We start from the raw sequence: 14,137 nt of genomic DNA, 5'->3' as shown, positions 1-14,137 counted from the left end.
AAAAATAGAGCCCAGAGAAAAAAAAACTATTTTAGAATATAAGAGAAGTAATCCTTTTATTTTCAGATTTTTAATACTTCCTACAACTTTTGTGATATTATACTGTTAGTACAGTTTTGATATTATCATATTTAAAATCTTTTTTCTTGAAATATTAATGTTTATTGCATGTAACATTATATTTAAAATAATTTTTTGAAACATTAATATATATTGCAAAAAACATACTAAAGAATAAAAATCCTCATATCAATCTTTCCTAATAATAGAGAAACATGTAAATTGACCGTACCTCCACTACGCCCACAGCCAATCAGAGTGAGTATGCAAATTAACCCAATAAAGATGGTGGTTAATTTGCATACATACCTGGGTCCTGGGAACCTCCTCGGCACCCAGGTCACTCCCAGCCGGCCATCTCATGGAGGCTTTAGGCTTGGGGGTTGGGGGTACCCGCTTCCCAAGCCTAAAGCCTGGGGCGGAGGCTGTAGGCTTGCGAAGTGGCCGAGCCTGGAATCGGAGGGAAGGGGAAAAAATCAATGGAAACATATCCTCAGGTGAGGGTAAAAAGAAAAATAAAGAAAGAAATGTCATATCCTATGAAAGACACATCTTGAAAATGCCTAAAGAAAGTTGTCATTTTTTCATGGTGAAGGGACTGGAGTCCATGTTGATGAAAACACCTTGGTGGCTACGATGACTGGCAGTGGCTGCAGTAGCGGGGTGATGGGGCTGGCATCTTCCCCTGATCAGCCCGGTCGCCTCCCGCAAAGGGAGGCCAGACTGCTCCAACAAGGAGTGGGCCTAAGCCATCAGTAGGACATCCCCTGAGGGCTCCCAGTATGTGAGAGGTGGCAGGCTGGGCTGAGGGACCCCTCCCCAGTGCATGAATTTTGTGCACTGGGCACCTAGTAAATATATTAAAATCATATATGTTTAAAACTCTCAATACAACAGGTATAGAAGGAAAGTACCTCAACATACTAAAGGCCATGTATGACAAACCCTCAGCTACTATCATGCTCAATGGTGAAAAACTAAATACTTTTCCTTTATGATCAGGAACAAGACGGATGCCCATCCTTGCCACTATGTATTCAACATAGGACTAAAAGTTCTGGCTAGAGCAATCAGACAAGAGAAATAAATAAAAGGCATCCAAATTGGGAATGAAGAAGTAAAACTGCCACCTTTTATAGATGACATGATTCAGTAAAGAGAAAATCCTAAAGAGTCCACCAAAAAAGTATTAGAAATAATAAACAAATACAGTGAAGTGGCAGAATACAAAAATCAAAATACAAAAATCTGTTGTATTCCTATATACTAATAATAAAATATTTAAAAAAGAAATGAACAAAACAATTCTATTTCAAATCACAATAAAAATAGTAAAATAGCTAGGAATAAACTTAACAAAAGATGTAAAGAACCTATCCACTGAAAAGCACAAAACATTGTGTAAATAAATTAAAGAAGACAAAGAAATAGAAAGATATTCCATGGATGAATCAACATAGTTAAAATGGCAATATTACCTAAAGAAATATGCATATTTAATGGTATCACCATTAAAACCCTAACAGCATTTTAAAAAAATATTGAACAAAAGAATCATCAAATTTGTATGGAACCAAAAAAAGATCCCAAATGGCAAAAGCAATTATGAAGGGGAAAAACAAAGCTGGAGGTATCACACTCCCTGACTTCAAATTATACTACAAAGCTACAATAATCAAAACAGTATGGTATTGGCAGAAAACAGATACACAAGCCAATGGAATAGAATAGAGAGCCCAGAAGTAAATCCACATGTACATCAGCAATTCATTTTCAACAAAGGAGCAAAAAATATACAATGAAAATAAGAGAGTCTCTTCAATAAATGGTGTTGGGAAAATTACAAAGCTACATGCAAAAGAATGAAACTAGACTGTTACTTATTACCATTCATAAATATTAACTCCAAATGGTTCAAAGATTTAAAAATAAGACCTGAAACAATAAAATATATAGAAGAAAACACACATACTAAATTTAAATACCTTGGTCTCAGAGAGCCCAATGGTAAAAGAAGAAAAATAAAAAATAAATTGGGACTGCAGGACATTAAAAAAAAATAAAATAAACCATAAACAAAACAAAAAGACATCCAACTGAATGGGAGAAGATACTTGCAAATAACACCTCCAATAAGGGACTAATATCCAAAACATATTTAGAAACTCATACAACTAGAGAGATTCCAAAATGGCTGCAGAGTAAGTGGAAGCTACACTTACACACTCCCAGAACCAAACTGGAATTAAACTAAATACAGAAAAACCATCCTGAATAATTAACTATAGACTAGTAGGAGAGAACCCTAATAACCAATGACGGAAAGTGGAAATCGCATAGAGACTTGGTAGGAAGTACAGAAGCATGAGAGGGCTGGTCAGACTCCCACAGGCAGTGGCTGAAATTCCAGAGGGTTATCTCAGCTATGTTTGTGTGTGTGTGTGTGTGTGTGTGTGTGTGAGTGTGTGAGAGAGAGAGAGAGAGAGAGAGGTGGGGGGGGGGGGAGGACAGGGGTCCCCATTGAGAACTCTGGGGTCTAAACCTCATGCTGGGATCCCAAGCCCAGAGCACCAGAACTGAGAAGTGCCCACAAAAATGGCTGTGAAAAGCAGCAGGTTTGTGTATGCCAGGGAGAGACAGCTGGAAATGCAGTAACCCTCTTAAAGGGCCAACACACAAAATCTCTTGTGCAACCACTCACCTTGGGCTCCAGCAGAGGGAGGGGAGAGTACAATGGACCTATGTGAGCAAAAGCCAGGGTTGGGGGCTCTAAGGTTAGAGCTCCAAAAGCAGACACCCTGGTTTCCTGTGCTAAGTCATTCCCTCATACTGCAGAGGACCTGAAACAATAAAATACATAGAAGACCTTCCTCCAGCAGACCTTTACCGTCCAGGCAGCTTTTGCCTGGGAGAAAAGCAATTGCCACACCTTATTGGAAAACTCCTTGCCACACCTTATGAAATTTCTGAAGCCCATTAAGAGATTGAGAATAACAATAGTCTGCAGGCAGAAATAATTGCCCCACCCTGTTGGAAAACCTCTCCCCGACTGCAGTCGACACACTGAGGCTAATCAAGACTGAATAATAATCAGACTGAAGGCAGAGGTGGAACTCTGGAGGCTCTGAGTCTTTGCCTGATCTAATCTTGGGTCCAGGACTAGGAAAAATAGACCTTGATGTCCATCTTGGTCCTTTTCAAAGGCACGCAGCCTCAGCAGAGGAAGCAACAAGCTGATAGCTTCTGAGTCAGTAACAAATAGTGACTGATGTTGTCCTGCAATAGAGATGGAGAGTCGTAGCAGATCTACCTAAGACATAGACACAAATACAAACAGGCAGCCAAAATGGGGAGAGACAAAGAACAAGCCCTACATGAAAGAACAAGAGAATTCTCCAGAAGAAGAGCTAAATGAAATGGAGATAAGAAATTTATCAGACACAGAGTTCAGAATAATGATGGCAAGAATGCTCAACAACATGAGAATAGATATAGTAACTATGAAGAATAACACAGCACTAATGGAGAACACAATGGAAGGAATACACAGCAGATTAGGAGAAGCCGAGGATCAGATCAGTGAATTAGAAGACTGGGTAGAAAAAAAAAAATCACTCATCAGGAAACCAAAAAGAAAAAAAAAATTTAAAAACAGGAGGACAGCATAAAGGAGCTATGGGACACCATGAAACATAATAATATTTGAATAGGAGTGCCAGAAGGAGAAGAAAGTGAGCAAGGGATAGAGAATGTGTTTGAAGAAATAATGGCAGAAAACTTCCCTAACCTGGTGAAGGAAAAAGTCACACAAGTTCAGGAAGTATAGAGAGTCCCAAGCAAGAAGAACCCAAACAGACCCACACCCAGACACATCATAATTAAAATGTCAAAAATTAAAGACAAAGAGAGAATCTTAAAGACAACAAGAGGAAAGCAATTTGTTACCTACAAAGGAGCCCCCATAAAGCTTTCAGCTGATTTTTCACCAGAGACTTTTCAGGCCAAAGGGAATGGCATGAAGTTTTCAAGATAATGAAAAGCAAGAATCTGAAACCAAGATTACTATATTCAGCAAAACTATCATTCAAAATAGATGGTGAAATAAAGAGCATCCCAGACAATAAAGGCTAGAGGAGTTTGTCACCACCAAACTAGTAGTGTAAGTAATGCTAAAGGGACTGATGTAATGAGAAGAAATTGAGAGAGAACCATAGGCAAAAAGAATTAAAATGGAAATAAATAAGTACCTATCAATAATAAACTTAAGTGTAAATAAATTAAATGCTCCAATGAAAAGAAGTAGAGTAGCTGAACTGATATGAAAATATGACCCAAATATAAACTGTCCACACAGGATGAGAGTGAAGGGATGGAAAAAAAATTTTCCATGCAAATGGAAACAGAAAAAAAGCTGGGGTAGCAATACTCATATCTGACGAAATAGAATTAAAAGCAAAAGACATAAAAAGAGAAAATAAAGGTCACTACATAATACTAAAGGGATTGATCCAACAAGAGAATATAACCCTGGTGATATGCACCCAATATAGGAGTATCTAAATATATATATAAAAAATAACAACTTCTGGAGGACTTTAAAACGGAGATTGATACCAATACAGTCACAGTAGAGGGCTTTAACACCCCTGACTTCACCAGGTAGATCTTCCAGACAAAAACTTAACCAAGGAAACAGTGATCCTAAATAACACACTGGATCTGATGGATTTAACTGACATTTACAGAACATTTCACCCCAAAGCTACAGAATATACACTGAGTGGCCAGATTATTATGATCTCTGAACGCATAATAATCTGGCCACTCTGTGTGTGTGTGTGTGTGTGTGTGTGTGTGTGTGTGTGTGTGTGTGTATACATATATATGTGTGTGTGTGTGTGTGTGTGTGTGTGTGTGTGTATATATATATATATATATATATATATATAGCCCGGTGCATGAATTCGTGCATTGGTGGGGTCCGGCCAGCTTGGCCAGGGGTAGGGGACATGGACGGTTGGCCAGCCTGCCTGCTGGTCAAACTCCTGGTCAAGGGGACAATTTGCATATTAGCCTTTTATTATATAAGATATACACTGAGTGGCCAGATTATTATGCGTTCAGAGATCATAATAATCTGGCCACTCAGTGTATATTCTTCTCAAGTGCACATGGGTCATTCTCAAAGATAGACTACATGTTAGGACACAAAACAAGTCTCTACAAGCTCAAGAAGATTGAAATCATGTCCCAGTTGATTTGGCTCAGTGGATAGAGCACCAGCCTGCAGACTGACTGGGTCCTGGGTTTGATTCCAGTCAAGGGTACATGCCCAGGTTGCAGGATCAATCCCCAGTAGGGGGCGTGCAGGAGGCAGATGATCAATGATTCTCTTTCATCATTGACTAGAATCCCAGGGCACGAAATTCTTGCACTGGGGGCGGGGGGAGGGGTCCCTCAGCCTGGCCTGCATCCTCTCACAATCAGGGACCCCTCGGGGGATGTCGTGACTAAATCTGGGACACTGCATGCACCAGTGACCATATTTTTCCTACAGGTAAAGGCATCTTGCTGTTGTATGGGCAGCTACATTTTTTTGCCCTGATTATAAAAAGTAGTACATAACATGATCACTCTGAGACAGTAGTACCATTTTCCCCATCTTATGGGTGGAAAACTGAAGTGGAGAGAAGTAATTGGCTTTGTCACACAGTTATAAGTGTCAGAATCAGGGCTGACCACAAAATGTGCAAGCCAGAATCCATGCATGTCAATCCAAGTCTTGCCAGGTTTTAATTTTTAAATCTAAGAGACTGTTCCCAATATATAGGGTAGGGTCCCTAGGCCTGGCCGATGATCAGGGCCGATCTGTGGGGCGACTGGCGGGGTGATCAGGGGGCTCCTGCTGGCACCCACTTTGGCTGGCGGCCTGGTGTTACCTGCTCACTGGCCCTGACTGGAGGCAGTTCCTGCATTGAGCATCTGCCCCCTGGTGGTCAATGCGCATAATAGCGACAGGTCGTTCCGCCAGTTGTTTCACTGTTTGGTCGATTTGCATATTAGGGTTTTATTATATAGGATGTTTCTATCTCTCTCTCCCTCCCCCTCTCTGAAATCCATAAAAATATATTTTACATAAAAGAAGACTGAAATCATATCAGGTATCTTCTCAGATCACAATGGAATGAAATTAGAAATCAACTACAATAAAAACACACAAAGACATCCTATCTAATAAAAGAGTAATATGCAAATTAACCATCACTCTGCTATGCCCACAAGCCACGCCCATCAGCCAATCAGGAGCGAATATGCAAATAAACCCAACCAAGATGGCTATGGTCACAGAAAGCAGGAGGGAGGCTTGGGTTTCCCTGGCAATGGAGGAAGCCAAGCTTTCCGCCTGCCCTTGCCGACCTAGACCTCCACTCAAGGCTACAAAGTTTCAATGATAGAAGATACATAAAACCAAACAGAAATGGCGGCAGCCACGGAGCTGGAAAGAGCAGGAGGCTAGGGTTGCCCCTGGCGATAGAGGAAGCCAAGCTTTCTGCACACCCTGGCTGGCCCAGGCCTCTGCTTAAGGTTATAAAGTTTCAATTATAGAAGATACATAAATCCCAACAGAAATGGCTGCCAAAACGGAGCAAGCAAAAGGCTTGGCTCCGCTCAAGGCTACAAAGTTTCAATTATAGAAGATAAATAAATCCCAGATACCAGGGCCTCCACTTGGGTCACCAGGGGGCGTGGCCGGCCTGCAAACCACCACAGGCCCCTCGCCCAGGCCACCCCACGCCCCAAGGGAACCCCCACCCTGATCCGGGACACCCTTCAGGGCAAACCAGCCGGCCCCCACCCATGCACCAGGCCTCTATCCTATCTAATAAAAGAGTAATATGCAGATTGACCATCACTCCAACACACAAGATGGCTGCCCCCATGTGATCAAAGATGGCTGCCCCCATGTGGACATAAGATGGCCACCACAAGATGGCCAGCAGGGGAGGGCAGTTGGGAGGGTCCAGGCCTGCAAGGGAAGGCAGTTGGGGGCAATCAAGTCTTCAGGGGAGGGCAGTTAGGGGTGACCAAGCCGGCAGAGGAGGGAAGTTGGGGGCGACCAGGCCTGCAGGGAAGGGCAGTTGTGGAGGGACCCAGGCCTGCAGGAGAGGGCAGTTAGGGGTGACCAGGCCGGCAGGGGAGGGAAGTTGGGGGCGACCAGGCCTGCAGGGAAGGGCAGTTGGGAGGACCCAGGCCTGCAGGGGAGGGCAGTTATGGGTGACCAGGCCTGCAGGGGAGGGCAGTTAGGGGCACACAGGCTGGCAGGGGAGCAGTTAGGCATTAATCAGGCTGGCAGGGGAGTGGTCACAGGGTGATCAGGCTGGCAGGCAGAAGCAGTTAGGGGCAATCAGGAAGGCAGGCAGGCGAGCAGTTGGGAGCCAGTAGTCCTGGATTGTGAGAGGGATGTCCCAGATTGGAGAAGGTGCAGGCTGGGCTGAGGGACACCCCCTACCCCTGTGCACCGGGCCTCTAGTTCAAATACGTGAACACTAAATAGTATGTTATTAAACAATGAATGGGTTACTAATGAGATCAAGAAAGAAATAAAAAACTTCCTGAAAATAAATGATAATGAACACACAATAACCCAAAAGCTCTAGGACACAGAAAAAGCAGTCCTGAGAGGGAAGTTCACAGCACTACAGGCCTACCTCAAAGATAAATAAATAAATAAATAAACTATTTTTAAAAATTAGAAAGAGAATAATAAGAAAAATCCAGAGTAAGTAGAAGGAAGGAAATAATAAAGATTAGAACAGAAATAAATGACATAGAGACTAAAAAAAAATACAAAAGGTCAATGAAACCAAGAGCTGGTTCTTTGAAAAGATAAACAAGATTGATGACTCTTTAACCAGAGTCTTCAAGAAACAAAGAAAAGAACCCAATTAAATAAAATCACAAAAGAAATTGGGGAAGTAACAACTGACACCACAGAAATACAAAGGATTGTAAGAAATACTATGAGCTACTATATGCCAACAAGCTAGAAAATGTGGATGAAATGGACAAATTCCTAGAAAAATACAATCTTCCAAAACGGTATCAGGAAAAATCAGAAAAGCCTGAATATACCAATAACAACTGATGAACTGGAAGCAATAATCAAAAAATTCCCAGCAAACATAAGCCTGGGTACCAACAGCTTCACAGGGGAGTTTTACCAAACATTCAAAGAACTAACACCTATCCTCCTCAAACTATTCCAAAATTTCCAAGAGGAAGTAACACTTCCAAGCTCTTTTTTTGAGGCCAGTATTTTCCTAATTCCAAAACCAGATAAAGACACTACAAAGAAAGAAAATTACAGGCCAATATCCCTGATGAACATAGATGCTAAAATCCTCAACAAAATATTAGTAAATCGGATCTAGCAATATATTAAAAAGATCATACACCATGATCCAGTGGGATTTATTCCAGAGATGCAAGGCTCGTAGAATATTCAAAAATTAAGAGATGTGATACATCACATAAACAAACTGAAAGACAAAAATCACATGATTATATCAATAAATGCATAAAAAGCATTCAACAAAATCCAACACCCATTTTTGATAAAAACTCAGCAAAGTGGGAATAGAAGGATCATACCTCAACATAATAAAGGCCATATATGACAAACCCACCACCAACATCATACTCAATGGGAAAAAATTAAAACCATTTACCCTAAGAACAAGAACAAGACAGGGATGTCCGCTTTCACCATTCTTAGTCAAAACAGTAGTGCTCGCCACAGCGATCAGACAAGAGATAGCATCCAAATCGGGAAGGAGGAAGTAAAACTGTCATTATTTGCAGATGACAGGATAGTGTGTATCGATTCCACCAAAAAAAAACTACTAGATTTAATAATGGATTCGACAATGTAGCAGGATACAAAATTAACACCCCAAAACCGATGGCTTTTTAAACACCAATAATGAATTCTCAGAAAGAGAAACTAAACAAACAATCCAATTTACCATTAAGATACTTAGGAATAAATTTAACCAAGGAGGTAAAAGACTTGTACTCAGAAAACTACAGGACGTTGAAAAAAAGAGATAGAGGAATATATAATAAGTAGAAGAATCTACCATGTTCCTGGATTGGTAGAATTAATATCATTAAAATATCCATACTACCCAAGGCAATCTACAGATTCAATGCAATCCCTATTAAAATACCAACAGCATATTTCCCAGATCTAGAACAAATACTCCAAAAATTTATATGAAACCAAAAAAGATCCTAAATAGCCGCAGCAATCTTGAGAAAGAAGAAGTTGGAGGGATCACAATAACAGATATCAAGTTTTATTACAAAGCTACTGTAATCAAAAGCTCCTGGTACTGGCACAAGAACAGACATACAGATCAATGGAACAGAACAGAGATCCTGTAAATCCAACCAAATGTTACACTCAATATTTGACAAAGGAGGCAAGAGCATACAACGGAGTCAAAATAGTCTCTTCAATAAATGGTTTTGGGAAAATTGAACAGGTACATGCAAAAATATGAAACTAGATCACCAACCTACACCACACACAAGAATAAACTCAAAAATGGATAAAATACTTAAATGTAAGTCAGGAAACCATAAAAATCCTAGAAGAAACCATAGGTCACAAAATCTCAGGCCTCTTTTGTAGCAATATGTTTATAGATACATCTCTGAGGGCAAAGGAAAGTAAGGAAAAAATAAACAAATGGGACTACATCAAAATAAAAAGCTTCTGCACAGCAAAAGAAACCATCCACAAAATGAAAAGGGAGCCCACTGTATGGGAGAACATATTTGGCCATGATACTGATACATCTGATAAAGGTTTAATTGCACAGGTACGTGCAAAAATATGTACAAGGAATATACAAGGAACTCATACAACTTAACAAAAGGAAGACAAATGATCCTATTAAAAAGTGGGCAAAGTACCTAAATAAGACACTAATCCAAAGTGGACATACAGATGGCCAAGAGGCATATGAAAAAATGCTCTAAGTCACTGGACCTGAACACTTTCCCCAAGAAGACATACAAATGGCTAACACACATATGAAAAGTTGCTCAACTTCACTAACTATAAGGGAAATTCAAATCAAATCCAAAATGAATTACCATCTCATAGCTTTTTGGATGGTTATTATCAATAAGATAAGAAATAAAAAGTGTTGGAGAGGATGTGGAGAAAAAGAAACCTTTATATATGACTGGTGGGAATGTATCTATGACGAGAAATAGATATCCAAAAAATTAAGACTAGACATGATTATCTAACTATCATGCTGTACATCTAAAACTAATACAGAATAATACTGAATGTAAACTATAATTAAACAATTTTTTCAAAATTTAAAAACAGAGCTACCATACTCAGTAATCCCTCTTTTGTGTATCTACCTGAAAAATTTGAAAACATTTATTCATAAAGATATACGTACCCTTATGTTCATTGTACCGTTATTCACGGTGTCCAAAATATGAAAACATCTAAGTGCCCTTCAATGGATGATTGGATAAAGACGATGTGGTACATATATACAATAGAATACTACTCAGCCATAAGAAAGGATGGAATGCTGCCATTTGCTACAACATAGATGAATCTTGAAAATATCACACTAAGCCAAATAAGTGAGATGGGAAAAGACCATATTATTTCACTCATATCTGGAGTTATAAAATAAATCTATAAACAAACAAAACAAACTAATAAACTCATAAACAGAAAACAGAAGGGTGATTATCAGAGGGGAAGAGGGAGGATGAAGACAGCAAAGGGGTCAAGTATATGGTGAGCAGAGGAAGAACTGACTTTGGGTGGGGAGCACAAAATGCAATTTATAGATTCTGTATTATAGAATTAAACACTTGAAACTTATATAATGTTATCAACCAATGTCAGCCCAATAAATTTAATAAGAAATTCATGTTCTGGACAAAAAAGGGAAAAAAATTCATGTTTAAATACTAAATGAACATTCACCTAACAAGTGACTAGAGAACGTTCCAAAACATGATGAAAGAGAACAATAATTTGCTATTTTTATTTTTTAGAAAATCATCTGTAAGTTATAGAAATATCTTGTTTGCAAAAGCAAAAAACTAACCTGAAAGGATATACTAGTTTTTAAGTCTATGTCTAACAATGTTACCTTTCATCTTTCAGCCAAATTTCATCCATTTTTTCTTGCCATTTCTCCGGCGGTGCTTCCAACCAAGCATTGAAATACCTGACAATGCCTGGGTGTTCCAGCTTGGCTAAGGCTTTAACTTCTCGCATTACCTTCTCCCGAGCCAATTCCCTTAAAAAAAAATGAAGAAGATATGTTTAGTGTTCTGTTTTGTTTTTTGCTACAAGCATATCTATTGCTTCATTTAAAAAATTAAAAAAAGCTGTCCTGGCTCACTAAACATGGATGACTACAGACCTTTAAAGATTATTGCTTAATGTTTTTTAATGAACAGGAGGGTGATTAGGAACAAAGTCAAGTACTCAGAAAACAGAGCTCAGGAGGATGGAGAACGACCACCCAACAGGGAACATATTACAATCCGAAAAGCCTGTCCAAGCATGTTTCTTTAAAGCAAGCCTCAACCACTGACTATCACGGGCATGAAGTTTAACTTAAAAGCATCTGGATTTTAAGTTTGCTGGGACAGCTTTTCAGATGGATGTAATCTCCTATTTCTAAGGATCCTGCTCTCACCTGAAACAACATAAGTACAAGTCATATTCTCTTCCTGCCCCAGGAGGTGGTCAGCTACTCCCACTTTTCTCCTGTACTTTGTGGTTGCTGTCCCCACTCTCTGCGAATCCTGGTATGCTTCTGAATTCAACTTCTAGGTCCTCACATTCAGCTATTAGATAGGAGATGTATATATTTCAATTAGCTCCTCCTTTTCAATTCTTTACACTCATTCCTTTCTCATCTATCCCCACTGCTATTGCACTAATGTTCTGTATCTTAAGACTAAACTTTTGCAAAAATAAATCTCCTAACATTCTCATCTATGACTGTTTCCTCATCATATCAACCATCTACACACCCTCTCCAGAGTCACCTCCACATTGAGCACATCATTCTTCTGTTCAAAGACACAACTGTCTACGAAATGAAATCTAAACTCCTTTGCTTGACATTTAAGGTGCTGCAAACCATCTTTTCTATCTTCTCTTCCACCCCCCTTCTTACCTTTTGCTCCATCCTTGCCAGAACACTCCCTGGTCCTTTACCACCTGAGTGCCTACCTACAGCCTTTGCTCAGGCCTCTTCATGTACTTGGCCATCCCTCCCCTACACATCTGGCTACTGAGAGACAGGCTACTCTTTTTTCTTTTTAAATACATACATATATATATACCACACATATATATGTATGTATGTATATATACATATATACATACATACATATATATGTGTGTGTATATATATATATATATATATATATATATATATATATACACCTCCTATCTAATAAGAGAAACATGCAAATTGACCGTACCTCTGCTACACCCATAAGCCACGCCCACCAGCCAATCAGGAGCAAATATGCAAATTAACCCAACCAAGGCGGCCACGGAGCTGGAGCCAGCCGGAGGCTTAGGTTGCCCCAGGCGATGGAGGAAGCCAAGCTTCACTCCGCCCTGGCCTGCCCTGGCCTCCGCTCAAGGCTACAAAGTCTCAATTATAGAAGATAAATAAATCCCAGATACCTGCTTCCAGCCTATGCTTGGGTTGCCAGGGGGTGTGGCTGGCCTGCAAACCACCACAGGCCCCTCGCCAGGCTGCCCCACGCACCAAAGGAACCCCCACCCTGATCCAGGACACACTTCAGGGCAAACCAGCCAGCCCCCACCCGTGCACCAGGGTTCTATCCTATCTAATAAAAGAGTAATATGCAAATTGACCGTACCTCCACGACACCCACAAGCCACGCCCACCAGCCAATCAGGAGCGAATATGTAAATAAACCCAACCAAGATGGCTGCAGCCACAGAGAGCAGGAGGGAGGCTTGGGTTTCCCTGGCAATGGAGGAAGCCAAGCTTTCCGCCTGCCCTCGCCGGCCCAGGCATCCACTCAATGCTACAAAGTTTCAATGATAGAAGATAAATAAATCCCAACAAAAATGATGGCAGCCACAGAGCTGGAGAGAGCAGGAGGCTTGAGTTGTCCCCGGAGATGGAAGAAGCCAAGCTTTCTGCCTGCCCTGGCCTCCGCTTAAGGCTACAAAGTTTCAATGACAGAAGATAAATAAATCCCAACAAAAATGGAGGCAGCCACGGAGCTGGAGAGAGCAGGAGGCTTGAGTTGCCCCCAGATATGGAGGAAGCCAAGCTTTCCGCCTGCCCTGGCCTGCCCAGGCCTCCACTCCAGGCTACAAAGTTTCAATGATAGAAGATAAATAAATCCCAACAAAAATGGCTGCAGCCACAGAGCAAGCAGGAGGCTTGGCTCCACTCAAAGCTACAAAGTTTCAATTATAGAAGATAAATAAATCCCAGATACCAGGGCCTCCGCTTGGGTCGCCGGGGGGCGTGGCCAGCCTGCAAACCACCACAGGCCCCTTGCCCAGGCCACCCCATGCCCCAAGAAAACCCCCACCCTGATCCAGGACACCCTTCAGGGCAAACCAGCTGGCCCCCACCCATGCACCAGGCCTCTATCCTATCTAATCCTATCTAATAAAAGAATAATATGCAAATTGACCATCACTCCAACACACAAGATCGCTGCCCCCATGTGGTCAAAGATGACTGCCCCTGTGTGGACACAAGATGGCCACCACAAGATGGCCAGCAGGGGAGGGCAGTTGGGAGGGACCAGGCCTGCAAGGGAGGGCAGTTGAGGGCGATCAGGCCAGCAGGGGAGGGCAGTTAGGGGTGACTAGGCCGGCAGAGGAGGAAAGTTGGGGGCGACCAGGCCTGCAGGGAAGGGCAGTTAGGGGCAAACAGGCTGGCAGGGGAGCAGTTAGGCATCAATCAGGCTGGCAGGCAGAAGTGGTTAGGGGCAACCAGGAAGGCAGGCA

General features: G+C 41.3%; 1 protein-coding gene across 2 annotated transcripts in view; it reads right to left on the bottom strand.

The window, feature by feature from the left end:
* Positions 1-14,137, bottom strand: part of EIF2AK3 (eukaryotic translation initiation factor 2 alpha kinase 3) — a 110,848-nt gene that overhangs the window by 40,792 nt on the left and 55,919 nt on the right. For both annotated transcript variants that reach the window (XM_008154123.3, XM_028129107.2), the window contains exon 12: positions 11,262-11,411. In XM_008154123.3, the coding sequence (XP_008152345.2) occupies positions 11,262-11,411 (150 nt within the window). The remainder of the gene's footprint in view (positions 1-11,261; positions 11,412-14,137) is intronic.

This window comes from Eptesicus fuscus, chromosome 9 (genome assembly GCF_027574615.1).
Source record: "Eptesicus fuscus isolate TK198812 chromosome 9, DD_ASM_mEF_20220401, whole genome shotgun sequence".
Taxonomy (NCBI): domain Eukaryota; kingdom Metazoa; phylum Chordata; class Mammalia; order Chiroptera; family Vespertilionidae; genus Eptesicus; species Eptesicus fuscus.
This window is presented reverse-complemented; position numbering and strand designations above follow the sequence as displayed.